Genomic DNA, 27,176 nt, shown 5'->3' on the forward strand with positions numbered 1-27,176 from the left:
AAATGTGTGCATGGTTTAGTAAGTGTGATGCAAAATGACAGCCTGACATTTATTGGCCTTAATTTGGAGTGAGAAGGCTTTGCCTTTATTCCTTGAATCGGTTTGCCAGTGATCTAAAATGTTGGATCAGTACTACAGCAGCACGTGTTGTCGCTGGAGAGAGAGAAGCTGTCAGTACACTGTAAGGAGAAATGTCCATCTGTTTGAACTTGTTTCTTTTTACAGTCAAATAGCATTAACTGGACAAAAATGTAATTGCAGCACTGCGGTGCATGTTGCAGTGCAATTAAACTGGCTTGACCCCTTGTTAGTAATTCAATGCCAGCCAAACTTTACAAGTGTGACAATCTTTGTACAGGCACACCAAAGCTATCTTGATATTTTGTCATATACTGAGAGGCCAGCTGGCGAATACCAGACATAAAGTCAGTCCAAGCACCACCTACTGAGCTGCACATGTGGACCCCACCTGCGGAGTGCAGGTCTGTCTTTACGTTATCTTACAGGAGTTAGTACGACAGCAACATGTAACACTTAATTCCTAATATGAATGCATTTTATCACCCTCTTGAGCAAACGTAAGATGCCAGGCTGCTTTTCCAAATGTGTTCTGTTTTCTGATACTTCCACACATGTTCTGTGCTATTGTTATTCAATATAATTTCTTCAAGATTGATGCTAAATGCTTTTAGAATATGTCAGAATTTATAGGCATAATCTAACTAATGGAAAACATATGGTTGCACAGAGCCAACTTTCTCATTAGTGGACGTATAGACTATCAGAAAGACTGGTAAAATTTGGCCTGTTTCTTCACAATTATTTAAATACCTGAACAATTTATATAATCGGTTCAACTCATATATTAAAAAAGTGTAAGTTCTTACATGCAGATTCTTATGAGATAGAAATTGCCTTCATGATCTGAGAATGTTAGTTTAGCTGTAAAGTTCCTATGCTTCAAACAATTTCTCTAAATCTTAACTTACGTTGGGGTCCATTATTAAGGGTGAGGTCTCAGGGTACTTGGAGGCACGTGATTAAATAGGCCAAAGTCAGCATGGTTTTCCTAATGGGAAATCTTGCCTGACAGATCTGTTGGAATTCTTTGAGGAAAATAGCAGGCGACATAGACAAAGAAGAGTCAATGCATGTTGTTTACTTGCATTTTCAGAAGGCCTTCGACAAGGCGTCACATATGAGGCTGCTTAACAAGATAAGAGCCCATGGTATTAGAGGAAAGATACTAGCATGGATAGGAGATTAGCTAACTGGCAGGAAGCAAAGAGTAGGAATTAAGGGGGCCTTTCCTGGTTGGATGCCAGTGACTAGTGGTTTTCCGCACTGTTCAGACCGCTTCTTTCCTTGTCACGTGTGAGTGATTTGGATGATGGAATTGATGCCTTTCTGGCCAATTTTGCAGACAATACGAAGATAGGTGCAGCGGCAGGTAGTTTTGAGGAAATGGAGTCTGCAGAAGGACTTAGATTGGCAGAATGGGCAAAGAAGTGACAGGTGGAATATAGTGTAGCGAAGTGTATGGTCATGTATTTTGGTAGAAGGAATAAAGGCATAGACTATTTTCTAAACACAGAGAAAATTCAGAAATCATTGGTGCAAATGGACTTAGGATTCCTGAGCAGGATTCCCCATAGGGATGAGGCAGTGGTAAGGAAGGCAAATGCAATGTTGGCATTAGTTTTGAGAGGACTAAAATAGAACAGCAAGGATGTGATGCTGAGACTTTATAAGGCATTGCTTAGACCGTGCTTGAAGTAATGTGAGCAGTTTTGGGCCCGTTATCGAAGAAAAGTTGTGCTGGCATTGGAGAGTGTCCATTGGAGGTTGATGAGAAAGATTCCAGGAATGAAAAAGTTAATGTATGAAGAGCATTGGATAGCTCTGGGGCCTATACTGGAATTTAGAAGAATGGGGTGGGGGGCATATCTTTGAAGCATGTTGAATAACGGAAGGTTTGGATAGAGTAGATGTAGACAGGATTTTTCCTATAGTGGCTCAGTCATAATAGGGTAAGAGTTCATTGCGATATTAGGAAGGTTAAGACTCTTGATCAAGAGTTGGGAGGTGGAAGTGAAGGCGAAGGGCAGGTACGTCTGAGGCTGGATGAGATTGAAAAGCAGGAGTTGAACCAAAGACACAATGAAGCCAAGGTAGGGCAGCGTTGAAGCAGAAGACATCGGCAGCTAGATTTGTGTGGACTGGGGAGTGATGAATGACAAAGTACCTTGAAAGAATATATTTCCCATATGATGAATGGTAAGGCTATTTCCCTTGATGCATTAATGGTGGATGTCTGTGGGAAGAGCACCAATGTGAACTAGTTGAGAGAAGTTGTGAGCTGGTACACGAGGAGTTTCAGAGAAGTGGAAAACTAATATAATATCAGTGATTTGTGGAGCTCAGCAACAAGGGTCGATGAATATGTTCTGAATGACCTCAGCATTAACTCTTTTTTGTTCTCTGTGCATGACTCCTTCATTGCTATTTCCAAGATTTTTTATTATTTCATTTTCTAATAGTTTCATCGTTATGTTTTTGTAGATTATAGAATGCAAGATTGAATTTTAAAGTAAAGGTCCGTGAGAGAGTTAACAAGAAAAGTGATCGTGATTAATAATCAGATTAACAGCTTATCAAACTAAATAGCAAAACCAATCTCACACTTTTTACCACATTTTCTGATGCAGTATTGAGTACACCTTGGCTCAGTTATGGCAAATCATTGCCCTAAATCTCATTTGCGAGCTGTTGGTCTACTCTTCCATTTTTCTGGTTTGTCACTTTTCTGGCAAATGGATCCCCTCAAAGTACTTCATACCCCATCATAACACACAAGAGATTTTGCAGATGCTGGGAGCCTTGAACAACACACGCACAAAGTGCTGGAGGGTTTCAGCAGGACAGGCAACATCTAGAGCAGGGGTTCCCAATCTGGTGTCCAGATACCTTGGTTAATGGTAGGGGCCCATGGCATAATAAAGGTTGGGAACCCCTGATCTTGAATATATAGTGGATATTTCGGGCCCAGACCTCTCATCAATCCTGAACAGTCAACTGTTTATTCCTCTCCAGAGATGCTGCTTGACCTTCTGAGTTCCTGCAGCATTCCCCACCATATATTGGAGAACACAACTGAGAGGGTTTGGATTCTGGTGATCTCCATTCTCTGAGTTCAATAAACATGTATTTCTGACAAACTTAATCTCTAAATTTCTTTCTGATAAAAGAGCAGGTTAGTGCATTTTGTGCCAGCAGCCATTTTTTTTTTACCAAGATGGCAGGGGTCGGCAACCTTTACCACTGAAAGAGCCAATATGGACCCATTTCCCACAGAAAAGAAAACACTGGGAGCCTCAAAACCCGTTTGACATTTAAAATGAAATAACACTGCATACAACAGTTTTTTTTTGCCTTTATGCTATGTATAAACAAACTATAATGTGTTGCATTTATGAAATTGATGAACTCCTGCAGAGAAAACGAAATTACATTTCTGCATGCAACAAAAACATTTTGAACTCCGAAAAAAAGACGTTGGGTTGAAGGTTACTCCATAGGTAGCCTACCTTGGATCGAATAATTAAAAGAAAGCGCGCACTGGCGGGTGTCAGGCATTGGCAGTGGTGAGGTATATTAATAGCGATAAAAAAACACGTTGTAGCGGTGTAGCGCTATACGCAGCGCTAAAATAAAGACACTGCAGTCAAAGGTAACTTTATTCAAACTAAACAGCCTTGATTTAAAGCCTCCCTCAACCCGTCCCCGTGGGCGCGGATGCTCCAAAAGACACGTACTCACAAACCCCTGTAGGCTATCTCCCTTAGCCGGAACGGTGGCTAATTGTGAGCCGGTTCGGATGTGCCGGGAAATGCGTTCTCCACAGCGTTTTTAGATTGTACAAGATCACCATAATCTTCAAATTTTGAATTACATTTCAAAAACTAACAAACTACGGGGAGCCGCAGCACAGAGATCAAAGAGCCGCATGTGGCTCCGGAGCCGCAGGTTGCCGACCCTTGTGCTAAACCATTGCCCATAGATCATAGATCATAGATAAATAGCAAGGCAACTTGTGAAAAAAAAAACTTGCCAATCCAAGGGCATTTGGATTTACAAGGTGGTGTTAACCAAAAAAAAAGGTTGGAAAATGTTGAGAGCTTGTTATTAAAGTTGCAGCTGACTTGTGTTCTTCCCTGTTTTTGATGTTATGATAGTGGGGTTTTGTGTCACCAGTCTTTGGATCTTCCATGATGACCGTTCAAGTGCTTCAAGTACTCAACAAGCAGCGAGCAGCTCTCCATGGAAGTGGAAAGACACAGTTTCTTCTAATTCACAGACTCTGTCTATCTCTTGGCAGCCTTAATTGAAGCAAGTAAAAGTCTCCACCTTTTGCAGAGATATAAGACCGTAAGATATAGGAGCAGAATTAAGCCACTTGGCCAATTGAGTCTTCTCCGCCATTTCATCATGGCTGTTCCATTTTCCTTCTCAGCCCAATCTATTGGTTTTGCCCTGTAGTCCATCATGCCCTGACTAATCAAGAATTTATCAACCTCCACCTTTAATATATCCAATGACTTGACCTGCACAGCCACCTAGTGAACAATATCCAGCAATTTATTCAGGAAGATTTTAATACTTCCAGTCCTCAAGGAAATATGTTAGTCCAACAGGAATGATGGCAAAGCTTTGAAACATCTGCTGCATTTTAAAATTATACCAACAAATACTAACGATGACACATTCCCAGTTCTTTGACCTGAAGAGTTAATTCTGTGTCTTTTTCAACATATGTTGCCTGACCTGACCAGTGTTTACTATACCTGGTTTAATTCCAGCTTTCCAGCATCTGTGTTGTGATTGTAATTTAGTTCAATATTTTACCCTTGATATAAAGACTCTGTGTATTGTTTAACTGGGTCGTGTGGCAAAAATTCAGTGCTCACATGTTAGAGTTAACATTTCAGGCTGAGACCCTTATCAGGACTGGAAGGGAAGAGGACACAAGCCAGACTAAGAATCATTTCCCTCTATGGGTGCTAACTGACTTGCTGAGTTCCTACAGCATTTTGTTTCTGTTGGTTAAGATTCCCAGCCTCTGCAGAAACTCTTGTGCTCACTTAGAAGAGTTACCTGAGGTACTTTGAGAGTTTAAACTTAGTTGAGAGTTCTGGATAATCTGAGACCTGGTTGCACAACAGCCGCTGCTGCTGCTTCACAGCTTCTGGGACCTGGTTCCAGGCTTTGTATCAGCTGCTGGCTCTGCACATTCTCTCCACTGCAGTGCAAGTTCTGTCCGGGTCCGTTGGTTTCCTCGCGTTTCCCTAATCCATGCTTGTAGGTTGCAAGTTACCCCTATGGCAAAATGGAACGAAAGTGCAGTTGTGGGGCTTGTATGATGGAAAGCTGCAGGAAAAGAGGAATGTCGTTATTGGAATGTTCGCCAGGAAGCTGGCATAGTGTATAAAGGGGCAATTGGTTTCCTCCTGTACCATTATAGAACATGAAACAGTACAACATAGAAAATGGTCCTTCAGTGGGTCAATGGCTCCATTTAATGTCAAGGAATGTGTACAGTATACAAACTGAAATCCTTACTCTTTGCAGAAATCCATGAAACAGAGTGAGAGAAAAATAAATAACCTGAAGAAAAAATGACAGTAAAATGTTAGAACCTGAAGGCCATCTCTCCCCCGCCATTTACAAGCAGCAGCAAAAGCATCACCCTTCCCCCGCTTACTCCAGTTCCTCCCACCACCCCCCATGCAATATCAAGCCCACAGAGTCCATCAGAAACTACTGTCCGACCCAGCACTTTGACATCTCAACAGGCCCTCTTTCTCACTAACGAGGAAGAGAGAGGTATCGCCCACAATGTTTTCCCAAGTATATGACTTGACTAAACTAATCTCTTCTGCCTACACAATGCCCATATCCTTCCATTTTCCTCACATTCATGTGCCTGTCTCTGAAATGGACAATTCCTGCCTCTACCACCATCCCAGGAGCATTTTCCAGGCATCCACTACTTCCCCTGTGGTGAAAAACTTGCCCCTCACAATTTCTTTGAAAGTACCCCCTCTCACCTTAAAAGCATGCCCGTCTGGTATTAGACATTTCAACCCTGGGAAAAAGATACTGTCTGTCTGCTCTATTTATGCCTCTCATAATCCTAATAAACCTCTATTAGATCTCCCCTCAGCCTCTGCAGAGAAATCATCATAAGTTTGATCAACCTCTCTAAAGCCTCAACATTGTTCTGATAATGGGACGACCAGAACTGTATGCCATTCTCCAGCTGTGACTTAACTAGAGTTCTATAAAGCTGCAACATTACTTCCTGGATTTTGAACTCAGTACCTCGACAAGCATGTCATCTGCCTTCTCAACTGCCTATCAACCCCTGTAGCCACTTTCAGGGGGTTATGAACTTGGACCACATGTTCCCTCTGCTCATCAACGGTGTTGAGGGTCTTGCCCTTAAAAGTGTACTGGCTTTTTACATGGTGTGTAAAAATGTGTAAATGTGATTTCTATATTTCCATGTGTTGAAAGCAGTGACTTTGCCCATGGGGTTTGTAAAAGGTGGACTTGCATCATTTTACTAAGACCTCATGTGTAAGGAAAAGTCCTTAGTGAGGCACTTCTCACGATTTGTTTACATATGAGGAAAGGGAAAGAGAAAGTGCTCGTCAGAACAACTTCATTTTTGACCGAGTACAGTCCTGTCAAATGTGAGCACAGCTGGAGGCAACTGCAGGCTCCAGTCACTCTTGGGCCACCTCATCATCATTGCAACATTTCTGCTAAACTCAGGAAGGGATCAACGTTCCTCACAACAAAAATGTGAATTGTTCTAAATCTATTAGGTTGATGTCTGTTTATAGCAAAACCTGCTCAACAGGTTTGTTTCTCTCCCTCTCTGCTGTGCACTCCATCTCTGTTACGTTCATTCCCTCTCTCTGTCACACATACTCCCTCTCTGTCATGCTCACTCTTTTTTTATATACAAAATATCTTTATTACAAATTCAGTGCTATATATACAACCAGTGACTAAAACAATTACTGCACTACTAAAAGTCAATACACATTAAACCCTCTCTGCCGCACTTGCTGTCACACACGCTCTCTGTCATGTTTGCTTTCTCTTTGTTGTGCTCGCTCCTTTCCTCTTGTCTCCCTCTCTCTGTCACGCTCGCTCCCCCTGTCTGCCACGCACTCTCCCTCCCTCAGCTGCACTCACTCCTCCCTCTGCCGCGTTTGCTCCCCCTCTCTGTCGCGCCCTCTCAGCCTGTTGTGTGCTCTCTCGCTGATGCACTTCTGCTTTCCATTGCGCTTCCTCTCTCCATGGCGCACTCTCTGCTTTGCTCCTTCTCTGAATGCATTGTTCCCCCTCTCCCTGCATTGCTCCCCCTCTCTTAGCGTCACTCCCACTCTCCCTGCGCTGCACCCCGTTCTGCGTCACTCCCCCGCCACGTCGCTCCACCCTCTCTGATATCTGTCACACACTCACTTCACACAGATCTTCTGATGGTATTGCCAAGAAGCTGAAGAATTTGCATTAAGTTTTTGGTGTTAACAAATGAGTTTGCACTGGAGTTGGAGCAAACCTTTAGGAACAGGAAGAGATCACTCAGCCTTTGCTATTGTATTCTTCAGGTACATTATTACTGATTTTTATTATTTTGGGTTAATTTCTTGACACCTTCGCCCATCAGAGATCCATTCATGTCAATCTCAGAATTCTCAGGCGATCTGGCATCCACCATCTCTTCGGGAAAGCGAGCTTGATGTATTTATTCATTACCTGAAAAATAATGCTTGCTGGGTTAATTCCTAACTAGCCTCATTTTAAGGTTGAGGTGGCTCATTCTACATTCTTGATCTGAATGCCATAATCTTAGTGGAATCAGAAGGTGTAAAGATCGAGCTGCTGTGTGCTATTGAATTCTGAGATTGACATGAATGGATCTCTGATGGGCGAAGGTGTCAAGAAATTAACCCAAAATAATAAAAATCAGTAGTAATGTACCTGAAGAATACAATAGCAAAGGCTGAGTGATCAATCCCCCATCGCTTTGTGAATGGCAGGATGGACTAGATTCGGCTCATTCCCGTTTTCTTCTGAACACAAGAAGTTCTGCAGATGCTGGCGTCTTCCCCTTCCTTCCCAGTCCTGAAGAAGGTTCTGGGCTCGAAATGTTGACCGTCTGTTCATTTCCGGAGATGCTGCCTGACTTGCTGAGTTCTTGCAGCATTTTGTGCATGTCACTTTCCCTTTTCTTCTCCCATGATGGGCTGATCTGAACCTACTGGAACAAAGGGAGCACAAGTCTTGGCTCTTTATCTGTACTCAAAATGGATATCTTTAAATTCTTTTATCATTGAGTTAAATCTATACCCTGCTATTACTTCAGTAAATATATTGGTTTTGTTTTAAGGTAAATGTTACAGTCAGCCATACAGCATGGATACATGTTTTTTAACCTCTGAATCTGCTCTAGCCATCAAGCACCTAATAATACGGTAGCATAGTGGTTAGCAGAATGGTATCAATGACCAGGGTTCAATTCCCACCACCGCCTGTAAGGAATTTGTACATTCTTCCCATGACAGTGTGGGATTCCTCCTGGTGCTCCAGTTTCCTCCCAAAGACCTACCGTTTGGTAGGTTAATTGGTCATTGTGAATTGTACCGTGATTAGACTAGGATCAAATCGGGCAATTACTGGGTGGCTCAAAGGACACTAAATAAATAAATCGAACCACTAAACTAAACCTAGTCCTATATTATTCTCGCCGTGTTCCCATTAACAAGCCACTACCCTACTCTTACCCTGTCTAAATTCTACCTCACACTCGGGAAATTTACAGTTAACGCACTGTACTTACCTGCCTTACAAATGCTTCTAAAATAAATCCAAACATAAACGTAATGATACTCCCACTAAAATAAATCTCCAATTTCCTCTTCATCTGCCACTGTTACACACCTGGGAACTGGAGACGGTCGGCACAGATTCTAACTAATAACACGTTGCTAGAGATGGTCCCAATTGGGCAGCGTCCCGTCAGGGGCTCTACTTTGTCTTTTGCGTGTGTTTTTGTAAGCTGTCTGGAATGGTTTAGGATGTGCAGCAACTTGAGTTGTTGGCTATCAATGACGTTGCACTAGCAGCATCTGTATCAGCTAGGATTGCAATCAAATGTACTGAATCAGGGTTTTTAAATAATTCTGCTTCAGGTTTTTGATTCTCATGTTCAACTTGCCACCATCTGCTTGGATATCTTGCTGCCTTACTGCCCTGCCATCTCGGCGGCATCTCACTTAAGGGATGAGGGGCGTATTGGTGGGTGTGGTAGATAGATACCGTGTCCTGCCATCTGCCCATTGCTTATATTGTTAAAGACACTTCCAAGACCCCTGAAATCCTCATCCTCCCAGTTGATAGGCCGTATAAAGACAAGAGGTTGGAAATGAATGTGGGGGAGGGGGTCATGAAGGGAGTAGGTTGAAGGAAACAGAAATTTATACAAAAATTAAAGAGTTACCAAAGCCTTCAAATTCCTACTTGGAAATTAACTGTTGTGTGAAATAAAATTGAGTAAATCAGAACTGCAGGAAAAACAACAGGCTATTAAAAACAAAAATCAAATAATAACTTTAAAAAGCACATTCAGCGTGTCTGGTTTCTAAGTGTTTTTTTTTAGGCTGGCTCACATGATTTTTCAAGGGGTTGGAATAAATTGTGATTAGTTAAAAGCTTCAGCACAGTGCGGCGTGAGTACTGTGGAGTTTACAGTGGTGTGAAGGTGACTGTATCCGTGTTAGGGGAGCCTGGACCTTTCCTCAGCGCCCAGGACAAAAGCCTTTTCTTTTCTATTTGTGTTCAAAGAGACATTTGTCTCGAGATGTTGCAGCTGTGGGGGGGGGGGGGGGGGACTGCTTGATCGAAGACATCCCTTGTAGTTGTACTGACGGAGGCTGCGAACTAGACCCTGAACACTGAGTGTCTGCCTGTTGTGTTTTTTTTATATTTCTGTTTTCCTCCGCTGCCATGTACCATGTGTGACTCTTATCAATGTATTAATGTGAAGAATGTGGAAGCAACATTTTCCAGGCAAGGAAAACTTCCTGTTTCTTTTCTCTTTGTTTAATAATTGTTTAATAATTCAAACTGTAAAGGTTTGGTTTATACTAGTGAATTAATCCTTCCATTTGAGTATATGAGTGTGTGTGTGTGTGTGTGTGTGTGTGTGTGTGTGTGTGTGTGTGTGTGTGTGTGTGTGTGTGTGTGTGTGTGTGTGTGTGTGTGTGTTTGATGAGCCTGTAGCCTGTTTATGCGCACTTCATATGCTGCAGTTTAACACATTTAAACCATCTAAGCTCTGTTGTGGTGCATGCAATGGAGATTAATGAGAATTAGAGAAATGGCTTCCCTTTTGTTTTTCTGTGAGATCGTACCAGGGACATTACAGTAATACAAAGGCGGCTATTTAACAAGGAGTAAGCTCTAATTTACTTGGCAGGGTGGCATTGGAATAGGATATGACTGGGTGGCAAAGAGCAAGAGACGTGAGCAAGGACAAGCAGTCTTTGTGCATCAGCAGTAAAACAAAGACACTTTATACAGTGTGCTCCATGCAACAAGCTGTTCAGCTTTTCATTTGGGGGGAGGTGGAGTTCTCTGTGCTGTAGACAGTGGAAACTCGGAACCCTCCTCAGAATAAAATACAGCCTTGCTTCCCAGTAAACAACTGAAATTAAGAGCTGTGTCTGCGACTAAAGACATAATTGAAGGAGAAATTGATCCTTGCGTCCATTTGCTAAGTTATGTGTTGTACCCCAGAATTCCCAACGTATAAACTTAAACTTCCCAAAACTTCCTAATTTCGGAGCAGCTGATCTGGAACTAATTATTTTTTAATACTGACCTGAAACAAGTGTTGATAAAGAATTAGTTTTGTCCCTCCTGATTCAAGCCCCTCACAACAAACACATCAGAGTGTGTAATGAGGACAGATCAGCTCAGGACACATTCTTGATGTGTCTATTATTGACTCCAAAGTGATTTTCCTCCTGTCTTTTTTTTTCCCACTGCACTTCATTCCAGAGCTGAGTGCAGATCCTCGGACACTCTCCGGTATCTGAGAGTTTGCAAACCCCCAATTTAAAATTCCTTCCCTGGACATGGTTTTGAGTAGGACGTGGTGTAATTGAAATTCATTTAGTTGAAGTGATATCTGACCCTTAACCTGTTGAATAATTATGTGTGTTTGCAATCTAGACAGTAATACAGTAGCATGCATTAAAAGATTAAACTGAATGGAAAGATGAATCTGGCAGCAAAATAACAAAACGGCAGAGGTGCGAGTTACCTCATTTAATTTACTATAGTGCAATGCAGTAGCCTGCCCACACTACTGAGCACTTTCTCTTTCAAGGAAGATAAGGGAAAATGTTTCTTCTGTTGAAAATATATTCCCTGTTGTGGCTTTGCATGTGTAGCCCTTCGCAAAGATCAGCATCCCCTCCATAAGATTAATATTTCAAATGAAAAGGATATGGGGGATAAAACAAGAGTTTAGTTTTTAATTATATTCTTTCTTCATAACTTAAGATTGATGTGTCTTTCTGATTTGCAAGACAAGCACCAAACTGAAGCTAGTTTGGATAATCATTGGCTTTGAAGCCATTTTCAATTCTTATTTTTTATATAACTCAACTCAATAACTTTTATTTTTTTTCCCATATCCTTTTCATTTCAAATATTGATCATACAGAGAGGCTGCTGATTTTTGCAAGGGGGCTACACTTGCCAAGCCACAACAGGGAACATTATTTTCAACCGAGGAAGCAACATTTTACCCTTATGTTCCTTGAAAGACAAAGTGTATTAAGTCGAGAGGAACCTATCCATGAAGAAGATCCTTTAAAATGGCCCTTTGTTTCTGCCATTGATCATAAAGGTGTTTGGATTATTATAAATTTTTACATTGAGGGGTTTGTGGGTTTTCAGGAGTTTCTAGCTTGACCTTTCTCATTGGCCTGATAAAGCATTCATTATGCATTCAATATGAGCAGCCTCCTTTCTTCCTCCCCCATCCACTTTCAGCCCAGCCGAATAACATTAACCACTATCTCTGTTTACGCTGTGATAATAAAATGGTACACTGCCTGAGGCCCCACGAAAGAAATGTACCAACAACAGAGCCATTTAATGGAAATATTTTCAAAATTAAAAAGTGAAACGTGAACGAACTAACTGGAAATTATGTACTGTTAGAGTTTTTGAATAGGATCAGGGAAAAGGTCAAGGCCTGCCCTTTACAAAATGGCAGATTCCCAGCACATTCTGAGGTGGTGTCAGTAGAGTGATTAAAAAGCATGGGCAAGTATGCAGCTTTTCTGGAAATAACTCTATGGTTTGTTAACCTTTCACCTTCTGTTGAAGGAGTTATTATCCATTAGTAGGTAACTAGTCTTGGGAATATGTTTCAGGAGGAGGGGGGAGAAATAATATTTGTGATTAAAGTAATTGAATTTTACTTTATCTAAAAAACATGCGATATTGACATTGGCACAAATGCAATTTTCACTGCATTATTCATGTCTTCGTGCAATGCATTTTCGCTGCCAATCTTGTCTGCAGCTGCCACAGTCATTCATAAGTTAAAATGGTATTTAGCATGATGAAGAAAATGACATGAGCAGTGACAGCATTTTAAATAATTAGCGGGGATGCAGGATGACTGAGTGTTTGGATACAGTCGTAGAAGGAACAGATGTTCTGCCAACCTGCTGTCTCTGCACTCCTCTTGCCAGTTCCTCATCTTCTGAGAGCCAAAGTTGTTTGAAAAGAATACGGCAGCGTCATGGGAGTGCCTGTGAATTACATTGTACGGATTTGGGTCAATGTGATGTTTATTGGTTTTCATTCTTTCTGTTGGAGAGATGATGCCTTTTAACCCGTTAAACTTTGCAAGAAGTTCCTGACAGGAATGCCCAGTAGCTGCAGACCCACGACCTGCTCAACCTTAGCGTCTGTGGTTTGCCAGTTTACCAGATGGAGTATCATAGGCAAAATTCTGTGCGTCTCTGTTAACCAAATCAAAGGGACATTCACAACTTCACTGCCTTGCAGGGACAGATAGAGGAAATGGCAGAATGTGTTAAGCTTGGACTATATTGCATGTTCTGTTGCTTTGATTGTGTAATATTTTCTTTATTCCTCTTCGTAATGATCAAGTTTGCAATTTGCACACGTGATTTTCCAGCTACTCACAGATAGTCAACGAAGCTGAGCAAATGGCGCAGTGATCATTTTGGTTCATATTGTTTAATTTTAAATTAGCAGCAGAAAATGGTCTCTGTCAACTCTGTCATTGGCGCTGGCTCCCAGAGTATCCAGACATCTTCAAGCAGCGGTGCCTCAAAAAGGCAGTGTCCATCATTAAGGACCCCCATCGCCCAGGCCATGCCCTGTCCTCATTGCTACCATCAGGAGGGAGGTACAGAAGTCTGAAGACACCCACTCGATGATTCAGGAACAGCTTTTTCCCCTCGGCCACTCAATTTCTGAATGGACATTGAACCCATGAACACTACCTCACTATTTATTTATTTCTATAATTTGCGCTACTTATTTAATTTAACTATTTCAAATATATATTTTGGAATCTAGTTTTTTCTCTATTATGTATTGCACTGTACTGCTGCCGCAATGTTTACAAATTTTGCAATATTAAACCTTATTCGGATTCTGATAGCCCCTGTTAATCACGTTTAAAGCTGTGCCCTGTTGTAGTGAGATCCTTGTATTATTGTAGCGACTTACCAGTTTGAAACCTGTTCAGCTGCTGGATTAGCTTTTGTATTTGATATTTTTGATATTTTCTTGTCAGGCAGATTGAGCAGGTTTTCTGGTTTCTCAGTATTGAGTGGAATAGCACTAATAGCACAAACATGTGTTCCAGCCTTTAACTTTGCTAATGTATTAGGTATAAGTAAGTGGCCATGGTGTTAAGACATTGCTGAAGATTTTCTTTAAACTCATCTTGGTACAACTAGAATTAAATAGACAGCAGAGACTCAGCATGAAGTGCTGCTACCAGAAGAGGAATTGCACCATGCCAAACTCCATTGGATTTGGTTCACTGGTGTCTGATTTCTGCTGCATTCGCAGTATAATTTTAGGATCAGATATTAATTTGTTTCCATTTCAAATTATTCTAGCTTATAAATGTGCCTGTTTGAAAACAAAAAGCTCTGCGTTTCACAATGCAGTTACGGTAATTGGCAGCGCAACATTTTGACCATTTATCTTCACTTCTCCCTGCCCAAGAGGCTGAAGCTGAGGTGAGATATTCCACAGGGAACTAGAGCATGTGGGAGGCTAGTTAAGATTCTCCTCCCCCACACCATCCCCCCTCCATCCACTATTAAATTTTATTAAAATACCAGCGGCCCCGTTACATGTGCTTACCCAGAAATAATTCTGTTGCTTGCTCATATTTCAGAGAAGTGCCCCTCACGACGCTCCCTCTACGTGTCCCCCCCCCCAGCAAACCCAGAATATAATTACTGATGTGAAACCAAGCTGTAAATTGATTGATTTGCCTTCATGAATATTTGATAGTGTGAAACACTGTTCATAGCTGTCCCCGGGCTCACTGGGAATATTTTTGCCAATAGACTTGAGAAAAAAATCAAACTTAACTACTACAAATGTACATACCTGTTGTCTGCTTTGAAGCTATTCTGATATCTTGCCTAATGGCAACAGCTCTTAGCACTACGATCTTGTGCAAGTGTTGGGAAACCTTCTGTGGCTGGGTTTTGTACAAAACCACCTCAAAATAGTGGGAGAGTCCTAAGACCAGAGGACACTGCCTCAGAATAGAGAGACATCCATTTCAGAGATGAGGAGGATTTTCTTTAGCCAGTGAGGGGTGAATTTGTGGAACTTGTTGCCACTGTGGAGGCCCAGTCACTGGCTGTATTTAAAGCAGAGGCTGATAGATTCTTGATTAGTCAGAGCATGAACGGGTAGGGGAGAAAGCAGGAGATTGGGGCTGAGAGAGAAAATGGATCAGCCATGATGAAATGGCGAAGCCGACTCAATGGGCCAAGTGGTCTCATTTTGCTCATATAACTTATGGTCTTACGGTCTAAAATGGTTTCATCATTTTTCATCCTTAGTGGTTTAGCCCAAAGTTTTGTCCAGGTGCAAGCCAAGCTTAGAATGCCAGCATTTATTCTCAATGTATTCAAGTGCACACATTAAGAAAAACATGACCACAGTTAAAATTTCACTTGGTCACCATTTATACTGGCACTGTGCTCTCCTGGATAAAAGAAGTCAGTGATTCAACATTTTAAAATGTGAAGTTTGTTCATGTGGGTGCTAGTAAGTTGAAGGTAACCTTCAACTTTTGCCTGTTTCCATCAGTCTATGACCAAACGGGACCTGATTCGGGAAGTTTTTCCCCTTCCACCGTCCAAAGGAAAATTTTGTTCCGAGTTTGCATTTTCTGCTTGCACAGCAAGGGCATGATGTTCTTCCTTCAGCAAGAGGTCAAAGTCAAAACGTCGCTCTTTGCAGTATTTCAGATAAATAAATTTGTTAGAAGTCTTTCAGATTTAGATTCTTGTCTGCTCCTTCAGTTAGTGGAATGGCGGAGCAGAGAAGAGGGAAGAGTCCGATTAAGTTATTACATGTGTGAATCTCTCTGCATCTGCCAATAGTCTTCAAGGTTAAATGCTTTTGACATCTTCTCTCAAGTGTGCTTGTAAACCAAAATGAAGCCTTTAACACAATGCCTCAGTAGCAGAGAGGATGAAATTTGGATTAAGAAACTCCGTGTGAAATTACTTCTTTATGGTCTTTAGTATAAAATTCAGTTAAGGATCTAGTTTCTTGCTCCATTAACTTATCATTGATTTTAGAAGAAATATAACAACAGAGGAGGAGGCCATTCTGCCCTTTGATTCTCTGCCAGCTCTTTAGAAGTTCTGTACAGTTAGTCTGATTAACGTGTTCGTGTTCCCATATTGCTGCCCTCGTTTTTCAGTTGCTGGAGCTGAGTTGCAGATAGATATAGCTGTGTAATGAATTTTGATTTTAATATTGTTTATTTATTCTTATAGTAGGAACAGCTTCAATAGAGAGGTCACATAAAACTGTTTACGTTGAATGCGGTGTGTATGGAGTAAAGTAGTTTTCCTGTAAGGGGAAGTGTGATAGTTGGGCATGGATTATGTGTGGCATGTTTCAGTTGTGTATGTGTTATTAATGTTCAGCAAAGTAAGGTGTTTTCATTCATTAGTTGAATGTCAGTCAGAAGATGTATGTATTATCTCTCTGTCTCTTTAGAGCAGGGATTGCCAACCTGGGGTCTATGGACCCCTCGATTAATGGTAAGGCTCATTGGCATAATAAAAAGCTGGGAGCCCCAGCTTTAGAACATCAACTGAAATCGGTAACAGTAATATCACGCACACATAACTAAAGCCATATTAGTGCTAATGATAACCATTTTGTACCAAATCACACCCATTGACCAGCACATCCCACAAATAAATACAATATTCTTAAAACAGTATGTATGAATCTATACATTCTGCATGGTTGACAACTGTTGACAGCACAGGATGGGGACAAACCAAATTTACCAAATTGACTTTCATGGGCGCCTTTTATTTGTTAAAAATGAAATTGATTGCTAATAATAGTCAAGACTAATGAGGAGACAGAGGACAGATTTTCATTCCAAGTATGGAACTTCAGAATTTGAAATTACTGTATTTCACAAGGAAAGCACACACTGGTGCCCTGGATGTTAATTCAGGGTTTTACTTCAATGGGAGCACTTTCAGATTTACAGGTTACATTCCTTTTCTCTGCTGGATTTCAGTCTGCTGAGGATGAATGTGTGTCCCTGTTTATGCTAGCCTTTAATAATAGTTCACATTCATTTGTTCTTTCCAGGTATCCGTCCTCAAATTATGAATGGACCAATGCATCCGCGCCCTCTGGTGGCACTGCTGGATGGCAGAGACTGTACCGTGGAGATGCCAATCCTGAAGGACATGGCAACTGTTGCTTTCTGTGACGCACAATCTACTCAGGAGATTCATGAAAAGGTAGCATTCAGTTTTAACATCAAGTGGTTCTGATTTTGTCCATCTCATGTTCTCTCCATTTTCCCGTCTACCCACTGAAGTGGTTTTGTTCTCGCCTTGTTACAAATCTCTGAAGTTCTCCTCGGCTTGGCAATACCTCTGGATTCCTAAGCAACACCCACAAAATGCTGAAGGAACTCAGCAGACCAGGCAAGAGTAAACAGTCTGCACTTCGGGCTGAGTCTCTTCTTCGAGACTGCTTCTCCATAGACGCTGCCTGACCTGCTGAGCTCCTCCAGCATTTTGTGGGTGTTGCTTTGAATTTCCAGCATCTGCAGATTTTGTCGTGTTTGTGACTCTTGGATTCTTGCCATAGTTTTCAAATTCTGAAAGCAAATTTAAAAATCCTTAGCCTTTCAACAATATTTTTTTAAAAAAACAAAAACTGGCCTCATTGATGCACAGACGAGTGAAAATCTGTAGATGTTGGAAATCCAAGCAACACAGCACTTGTTGATGATGTAATGCCACAAACTACCTGTACTAACTTTCTACTGATGCATTTTGTTAAGTTTATTAGACCAGGTGATGATACTTATGTGCATATTTACAGCTAACTGTGACATGGATACAATATCCCTTGTTGACTTGCTGTATGCGAGCAGCCTGATCTGACCGTATCTCTCAGTATATCAGTGTATCTGCGACACACTACCCTGTGACAGCTTAAACAACAAATGTGCTCCTTTCCTGGATTGCGAGTGCTGTTGCCGAAGTCAGCATTTAACGATTCACCCCATATTTTTGCTCGAAAGGTGATGGTGAGTCGCTAGCCTCAGCTGCAGCCGTGGTGAGCTGCCCACTGTGTTGTTACAGTAGACCTCCATTAATTTGGCCTTCTGGCTGATATAGAACTGCTGCCTGATGATTCAGTGACCCCAGTTCAATATTGATCTCCGCTTCTGCCTGGGCGGAGTTTGCACATAGAACATAGGAGAGTACAGTACAAAATAGACTCTGTGGCCCATAATATTGTACCAAACTGATGAAGTTAATAATCAAATGCCCATTAATTCTTTCTGCCTACACAATGCCCATACCCTTCCATTTCATGCATGTTTATGTGCCTGTGTAAGAACCTCTTGATTACTATTGTATTTGCTTCCACCACCACCCAAGGGAGCACATTCTAGGCACCCATCACCCTCTGAGTAAAACAAAAATAATTGGCCCCGCACGTAAGACCATAAGGTATAGGAGCAGAATTAGGCTATTTGGCCCATCGAGTCTGCTCCGGCATTTCATCATGACTGATCCACTTTGCCCCTCATCTCCTTTGAACTTGCCCCCCTCACCATAAATTCACATTCCCACTATGACCATAGTGGGTCTCCCCAGTTTCCTCACACGTTCCAGAGACTTTCACGGTATTAGGTTAACTGCCTCTGTTTCAGGGTGAGTAATAGAAACTGGAGGAAGTTGATGAGAAATCGGGGAAAGTAGAATGGATCAAGGCAGCTTCAGTGTAAATAGACACAAATTCGGTGAGTCAAATGGGCTGTTTCCATATGGTAGCTCTGTAATTTAGATGATGATATTTTCCCATTTGAGGGTGAGGTGTGATTTAATGTATCCAGTTACCTGCTCCTTTTACCCTCTTAGACCAGGGGTTCCCAACCTTGTTTATGCAATGGCGCCTTGCCATTAACTGAGGGGTCTGTGGGCCTCAGTTTGGGAACCCCTGCTTTAGACAGTGAGAATGGTTTTACCAGCTGCAGTTATAGAAACCTTGGTGCAGGATTGCCAAGCTGGGGTCCACGGACCCCCTGCTTAATAGTTTTGGTCCATGGTCTAAAAGTGGTTGGGAACCCCTGCCTTATTGCTGCATTACATCTTGTAGAGATGGTACTCAGTGCAGCCTTGGGTCAAAGGAATGAAAACTTACGGTGGTAAACGAGCTGCCCATTAAACAGGCTACTTTATCCTTGGATTGGGCTTCTTAATTGTTGCTGGAGCAGCGCTCTTCCAGGCAAGTCAAGAGTAATCCATCAATTTCTTGACTTGAGTTTTGTGAAATCAGAAACTGAATCTTGATAACTTGGCTCTGATCTGCTTTTTTATTGGCCCGGTTAAGCTTCTATTTCACCGTAGCCACCAGGGCATTAATCATGGTGGATTTGACAGTGCCACTGAATATCAAGGGGAAGTGGTCAAACTCACTGTGAAAATGGTCACTGTCAAATGTCGGTGCGATTGTTAATTGTCGCTGACCAGTAACTGTAGACTGATCTGAGAAACTAGCAATGGATTTAAACACAGTGGAATTGGCAGTAGGCACCCCCACTTCTTTCTTAAAGTGGAAGAAAAGTCATTCATAAGATGAGGGAAGGTTATTCCTGAACCTGGCTTGGTCTAAGGTGGTTGAGTGCCTGGAGTTTTCTTGATGAATTCCCTAAAATGTTGCCTTAAGCGGAGATTATTGTCTGTGTATCATCTTTCTATCTCGAAGTATGACACCTCCAAAGGAGAAGTTACTCTTGCTTCAGAGTGGTTTTTATTTTGCTCGGTTATATTCTGTCGGTTGTTCAGGGAAATTCGTGTCATTTCATCTCCAGAACTCAGCTTTTTTGTCCGAAGTTGTAATGAGGTTTGGAGTCAAATGTATCTGACAAAACTAAACCTTAGAATCACTGTGCATGTTATTGGTGAGTAGAACACCTTACAGAGGCACTGGAGCAGATTGGCTAAAGTAGCTGTGAACTCCGAAGCATCCCGTGGGTTTCACCGAGCTTTCGCTGTACTCAATATCTTCTGCAGTTACTTGATACTCTGAGGAAATAACTGAATTTGATAAAGATTGGCTTCTGTGATACTGGCCACTCAAGGACGGCCATGGTGACACTTCTGGCCAATGACAAGCGCAGATGACTGAACACTGTTGACTTTAACATTAAACTAGGCTCTGCCATTATTGAAGATGTTCAGTTGCAAAAAAGAGTCTGTGAACCCTTTGCAATTACCTGTTTGTTTTGCAGTAATTGCTCATAAAATGTGGCCTGATCTTCATTTAAGTCACGATAACAGACGAACACAATGTGCCTAACGTAATTGATTGATTGATGGATGGTATCCGTCTGTCTCGACAGGCAATAGAATGTGCGCTATGGGTGGCACAATCCTATGCAGTAGGTATGGAGATCCTGGGAGGCCCAGGCGTCAAGATCCCCCTCTGGGCTTCACCAGTGTAGTCCAAAGGAAAGTGAAATAATACATTTAGCACCAGCTTGGCTGCAGGAACTGACGGGAGGATGTTCAGTGACGTCCGGCCACCTTAGGGGCTCCACTCCAGATATTCTGTCTGGGTTTACTCCTGTATCCTTTGTCTCTCCTGAAGCTGCCAACGAGGCAGTGGGGCTCATCACCCATAGCTTAGGATCTGGTTCACGAGCAGCCGGGCATGTTCACATGCTGATGGGCCTGAATGCTACATATTCAGGGGCCAGACCTCCTCCCCATCCTCTGAGGTTCAGCCCAAGTACAAAAGCCTGATTTGGAGTCTTTTTCCAAGTGTCTCCAATGAGGAGGCACTACATGAGGCTTGCTGTTGGAGAGACTCTGTATCGACAGGGAAGACTTATGCATTCAGCTCTTCTTTTCCTGAGACTGCTAGCTGGCAGTGGAAGCTGAAAGTGAGAGCGACAAGCACTACCCATTACACTACCACACCAGACGCGTCACAACAACCACTTGACACACTGATAAATTGGCCAGGAAATGAACCCGGGCCTCCCAGGTGGCAGGTGAGTAGCCTAAGGTAATAACACACAAATGATTGTACTTCTTCTCATCAATACTGAATACACCATTTAAGCAATCACAGATTTGGTTCAAAGAAGTACATGAACCTCTGGGGTAATGCCTTCTATAAAAGCGATTTGGTGTTCCAATCGATAATTGCTAAAGGAGGTGAAAAAGAACCCAAGGATATTAGCAAAACGACCTGCAGAAATCTCTAAAACTTGCTAAAGTCTCTATTCTTGTGTCCGCTATAAGAAAAACACTGAACAAGAATGGTGTTCATGGAGGGACACCACAAAGAAAATCACCATTCTCCAGGAAAAAACATTGCTGCACATCTCAAGTTTGCAAAGACCAACTGGATGTTCCACAGCACTTCTGGGACATTTGTTACGACTGTGCCCCAACTCTGAGGGGGCCGAAGGGTACAAAGTAGCCCCCTCCTTTTTGAGAATCGCAAGATCGCTATTAATTCAGGTCAGGAGACCCAGGAAATGAGAGAAAGGCACACAGAATCCACAAGGGGTTTGGAATGTCCTGGCCCCTCAGCGATACAAAGCCATGGGAAACGGCCATTGTCTCTTGGAGACAGAATTGTGTATTGAGTACTGTACTATTTATTTGAAGCCCTCAGGGGACGACCAAAGTGGGCTGGGTTGAGGGACTGCATCATCCCAACCTGATTGACATCTGAGACCCCGTGAGTAAGGATAAAAGAGGGTCTGGGGAACAACCCCTTTAGATGCACCAGGAGAAACGCTAGAAATCCCGTGACAGCGTTTAATAGCGACAGCCGGTGGTGACTCTTGTGTGTGTGTGTTGCCATCCTTGCCCGGATGACGAGTCTTCCACGGAACGGCTTAGCTAAAGGACCGACTACAAAAAACGGAACTCTCGAAGGATCGACATCATAAAAAGTAAAAGCCGGCAAGTTTAAAACATCTGTCTCTCTTGACTCCAACCAAAGGCTGCAGCCTGAATGAACTAAAGTGACTTTTATATTTCCATCAGACAATACATTATCCCCTAGACAACGATAGAGCTATTTCTTAGTGATTATTATTATACCCGCACTTTTAGATTTAGTATTGACAACGTATATTATCTGTATGTTTGCATTGATATTATTTTTGTGTATTTTTATCAATAAATACCGTTAAAAATAGTACCATCAGACTTCAACTGACCTCTCTATCTTTGCTGGTAAGTGACCCAGTTACGGGGTACGTAACACATTGTTCTGAGGACAGATGAGACAAAAGTTGAACATTTTGGCAGAAATGCACACTGCTATGTTTGGAGGTAAAAGGGGAATCAGAGTTTGAATCGGAATCGGGTTTATTATCACTGGCGTGTAACGTGAAATTTGTTAACTCAGCTGCAGCAGTTCAATGCAATACATAATCCAGCAGAGAGAGAGAAAAAAATAAAGTAATAATAACAATAAATAAACAAGTAAATCAATTACATACGCAAACCTGAGGAAATCTGCAGATGCTGGAAATTCAAGCAACACACACAAAAAGCTGGTGGAACGCAGCAGGCCAGGCAGCATCTATAGAAAGAAGTACAGTTGGCATTTCGGGCCAAGACCTTTCGGCCCGAAACGTCAGCTGTACTTCTTTTTATAGATGCTGCCTGGCCTGCTGCATTCAAATCAATTATGTGTATTGAATAGATTTTTTTAAAACATGCTAAAACAGAAATATTGTATATTTAAAAAAAAGTGAGTTAGTGTCCAAGGGTTCAATGTCTATTTAGGAATCGGGTGGCCGAGGGGAAGAAGCTGTTCCTGAATCGCTGAGCATGTGCCTACAGGCTTCTGTACCTCCTACCTGATGGTAACAATGAGAAAAGGGCATGCCCTGGGTGCTGGACATCCTTAATAATGGACGCTGCCTTTCTGAGACACCGCCCCATGAAAATGTCCTAGGTACTTTGTAGGCTAGTACCGAAGATGGAGCTGACTAGATTTACAACCTTCTGCAGCTTCTTTCGGTCCTGTCGAGTAGCCCCTCCATACCAGTCAGTGATGCAGCTTGTCAGAATGCTGTCCACTGTACAACTATAGAAGTTTTTGAGTGTATTTGTTGACACACCAAATCTCTTCAAACTCCTAATAAAGTACAGTGGCTGTCTTCCCTTCTATATGACTACATCAATATATTGGGATCAGGTTAGATCCTCAGAGATCTTGGTACATGTGGTAAACTATGTATACCTGTCTGGACACGCCCCTCTGCTGGCTGATCCTGTGGCTCCTCCCTCAGTCTCCAAGATGTTGTGGTCTCTTTTGCTGCTAATAAATGCCTATTGTTTGCTTCCCATCTCCGAGAGTTATTGATCGTGCATCAGTACACAGGAACTTGAAGCTGCTCACTCTCTTCACTTCTGATCCCTCTATGAGGATTGGTATGTGTTCCTTCGTATTACCCTTCCTGAAGTCCACAATCAGCTCTTTCATCTTACGTTGAGTGCCAGGTTGTTGCTGCAACACCACTCCACTAGTTGGCATATTTCACTCCTGTACGCCCTCTTGTCACCACCTAAGATTCCACCAACAATAGTTGTTTCATCAACAAATTTATAGATGGTATTTGAGCTATGCCTAGCCTCACAGTCATGTGTATATAGAGAGTAGAACAGTGGGCTAAGCACACACCCCTGAGGTGCACCAGTGTTGATCATCAGCGAGGAGGTTACATTATCACCAATCTGCACAGATTGTGGCCTTCCGGTAAGGAAGTCGAGGATCTAATTGCAGAGGGAGGTACAGAGGCCCAGGTTCTGCAACTTCTCAATGTGGGAATGATGGTATTAAATGCTGAGCTATAGTCAATGAACAGCATCCTGACATAGGACACTGCACACCAACACCAAAACCTCATCCCAATTATGAAGCATGATGGAAGGTGCATCACGGTTTGGGGCCTCAGAGCCTGGACAGCTTGCGATCGTTGAAGGTGCAAAGAATTCAAAATTGTATCAAGATGTGTTCCAGGAGAATGTCAAGGTAGTGGTCCATCACCTAAAGCTTAATAGAAGTTGGATATTGCAACAAGACAATTGTCCAAAACACCAAGAGTAAATCAACAACAGAATGGCTTAAAAAGAAGAAAATTTAGGTTTTGGAATGGCCAAGTCAGAATCCAGGCCTTATCCCAATTGAGATGCTGCGGCATGACCTGAAGAGGGCTGTTCATGCAAGAAATTCTAGTAATATTGATGAACTGAAACATAGAGGAATGGTCTAAAATTCCTCCTCACTGTTGTGCAAGTCTGATCAGCAGCTACAGGAAATGTTTGGTGGAGGTTGTTGCTGCTTAAGGAGGTTCTACCAGTTATTAAATACAAGGGTTCACATACTTTTTCCAGCCTGGACTGTGGATGGTTAAATAAAATGTTCAGTAAAGACATGAATAGTACAATTGTTTGTTAGTATTGTGTTTGTTTATTATTGTGACTTAGATGAAAATCAGACCACATTTTATGAGTAATTAATGCAGTAAACCAGGTAATTTCAAAGGGTTAACAAGCTTTTCTTGCAACTGTAAAGATGTCTGCAGTTTTCTCATCTTTTTTGTCCATCACTATTTGACACTGAGTGCTTTGAGCAGGTCCATTAGCTATGAGGTTACTTGTGTCAATCTCAGCCATGTTACTTTTGCACACAAATATTTACATATTACCTCAGTTTCTCTAGGTTGGCACTTCAATTTTGTACCTGGTACTATCCCTGGGATGTTGTTTTGCATTATTTCTAATCTTCATCATAAGGAGAGCACTGGAAAAAAATTAGCAGATCAGACAGTTTGTGTGTAGTGAGAGTAACATGCAACATGTTAGATCAGTGATCCCTCTTGATGCCCTGGAATATCATCCAGATTTCTCACTACACTTGCTGAGTGTTGCTGGCATTCTGTGGTTTTAACATAGAACATAGAAAATAGAACATTACAGCACAGTACAGGCCCTTCGGCCCACAATGTTGTACCTATCTTTTAGTCTACTCTAGGATCAATCTAATACTTCCCTCCTACATAATCCTCAATTTTTCTATCATCCGTGTACCTACCTAAGTTTCTTAAATGCCTCTAATGTACCTGCCTCTACCACCATCTCTGGCAGTGTACTTCACACACCCACCATTCCCTGTGTAAAAAAAAACTTACCACTGACAACCCCCTGTGCTTTCCTCCAACCACCTTAAAATTACGCTCCCTCGTATTAGCTATTTCTGCTCTGGGAAAAAGTCCCTGGCTGTCCACTCGATATTTACCTCTTATCATCATGTGCACCTCTATCCAGGGGTTTCAGATTCCCAAAATCTCACATTCTTTGCTTCACTTTGGCGAGCATGCAGGAGGGTTTCACAAAAATTATTCCCATGATGAGGAATGTGGTTAGACTGGAGGAAGTTTGATACTCCTTGGTACAGAGGAAGTTGTGCCAGGATCTTAAATTCATTAAAGTACAGACAGTAGATGCAGTGAAACTATTCTCATTTGCAAAGGAGTCAAGAACTCAAGAACTGGGGGGGGTGGTGTGAGGGGTGGGGGGCAAGGAGAGTGGCCAGCACAAGATTTAAAAGTGACATGAGGAAAATAGTTTTTTTATAGGATTTGTTATGGGTCTGGAATGTGCTGCCGGAGCAGTGATGTAGATTCAGTTGTAGCATTCAAAAGGGAGTGGGATAAATATCAGAGGAGAAAGGATTTGCAAAAATGTGGGGAGGGAGAGAAGTGAGTTGGTTACACATTGAGCTAGTCTAAATTTGATGATCTGAAAAAGCCTGTTGGTTATGGAGCCATGTGGCTACAGACCATGTGGTGGAAAGGAATTCTGCTACTGTGAAGTCCCATAGTGCCTCACGAAAGGTCACCTTTTGACACAATGTCACAAATGGAAAATTTCACAAAACGCTGGGAAGGTTAGGCAGGTCTTGGCACACCACAGGCAGTTCTGAGAAGTGACTTCACATATGTAATAGAAAGATTGCATAAAGCGAAAACTGAAGATATCACTCGTGCATTGAAAGAGTGGATTGATCAGCGTCAGAGTGAACATATGCTGTAGAGCGGTATGCTGATCATAAAACAAGCAAAGATATATCACAACCCCGAAATGAAAATTGAAGCTAGCTGTAAATATTCAGCAGGCTGGTGGCAGAAATTTAAGAAAAGGCGCAGCATTAATTTTTTTAAAGATTTGTGGTGATAAAAGCATTAGCTGATGACGAAGCAACAGAAAGCGTCATTGAAGAGTTTGCCAAGATTGTCACTGATGAAAATCTAACACCAAAACAAGTCTACACTGTTGATTGTTTTTATACCATACATAAAAACATGTGAAATAAAAATACAGTGTATGGTAACCTTTTAATCAAAACACGACATTGTAGGTGGAGACGGAAAGTCTGCATTTATTTGTTGTTGTTCAACAGCTGATGCAGGTATTTTCCTGATGCTTCTGAGCTGCTTTTGTTACACATTCTATCTTCATTATTTTAATGTTATGTAGTAATTTTTACTGTTAAGTGCATATGTAATGTGTGATGAACAAGTGTAAAACAAAGAAAGCTTACCGGTAGTACATAAATTCGGAGTTGAAAACGATGGTGATCCCAACCAACTATCTCTATTATTCAAAATCCAAAAAACTTCTGGCCCCAAGCATTTCAGATAAGGGCTGCTCAACCTGTATTTCTAGTAATTTGATTTAAGAACCTAATTAGATTCAGGAAAGTAGATACTGCACTGTGATAAAAATATTTCTTGTCAGAATTTGATAAATTATAAGTAGTTCATGTAGATGAAGGTTTCGTGACTTTCAGTTGGTTGAAAATAATGACAAGCTTCCCTTATGTTTTTTACACCACTTCTACACAAAATTTAATGTGAATCAAAAGAAATCTGTCATGTAGATAGAGGCATGTATTTTGGCAAAATTTAAAAGCATTGGACTAGAGTTTTTTTGGGTGTACAAACAATGTTGGCAATCTACTTGATGGTGTCGCAAAAAGCTGTTTAAAGAAATAATGAAATTTATTAGCGTTAATTCCAAAAGCACGTAGGTGGGCTCAGTTATTTATTTATATAGCGGTACTGTGCAGAATAAACCCTTCCGGCCCTTGAAGCTGCACTGCCCAGTCAGCCCCTACGATCCTGCTTTCATCTTAATCGAATCACGGGACGATTTACAGTGACCAGTTAACCTACCTGGTATGTCTTT

General features: G+C 41.8%; 1 protein-coding gene across 10 annotated transcripts in view; it reads left to right on the forward strand.

Annotated features, from left to right (window-relative positions):
• Positions 1 to 27,176, forward strand: part of ctbp2a (C-terminal binding protein 2a) — a 304,686-nt gene that overhangs the window by 219,496 nt on the left and 58,014 nt on the right. For 9 of the 10 annotated variants that reach the window (XR_009507482.1, XM_059947716.1, XM_059947720.1 and 6 more), the window contains one exon: positions 17,014 to 17,168. Coding sequence is in view for 9 of the 10 variants with exons in the window: in XM_059947716.1 (XP_059803699.1) it covers positions 17,014 to 17,168 (155 nt within the window). In the remaining variant the exon portion in view is untranslated. Of the gene's footprint in view, positions 1 to 9,984; positions 10,144 to 17,013; positions 17,169 to 27,176 lie in introns of those variants that run through there. The other variant, XM_059947722.1, reaches the window with a different exon arrangement.

This window comes from Hypanus sabinus, chromosome 22 (assembly GCF_030144855.1).
Source record: "Hypanus sabinus isolate sHypSab1 chromosome 22, sHypSab1.hap1, whole genome shotgun sequence".
Classification (NCBI taxonomy): domain Eukaryota; kingdom Metazoa; phylum Chordata; class Chondrichthyes; order Myliobatiformes; family Dasyatidae; genus Hypanus; species Hypanus sabinus.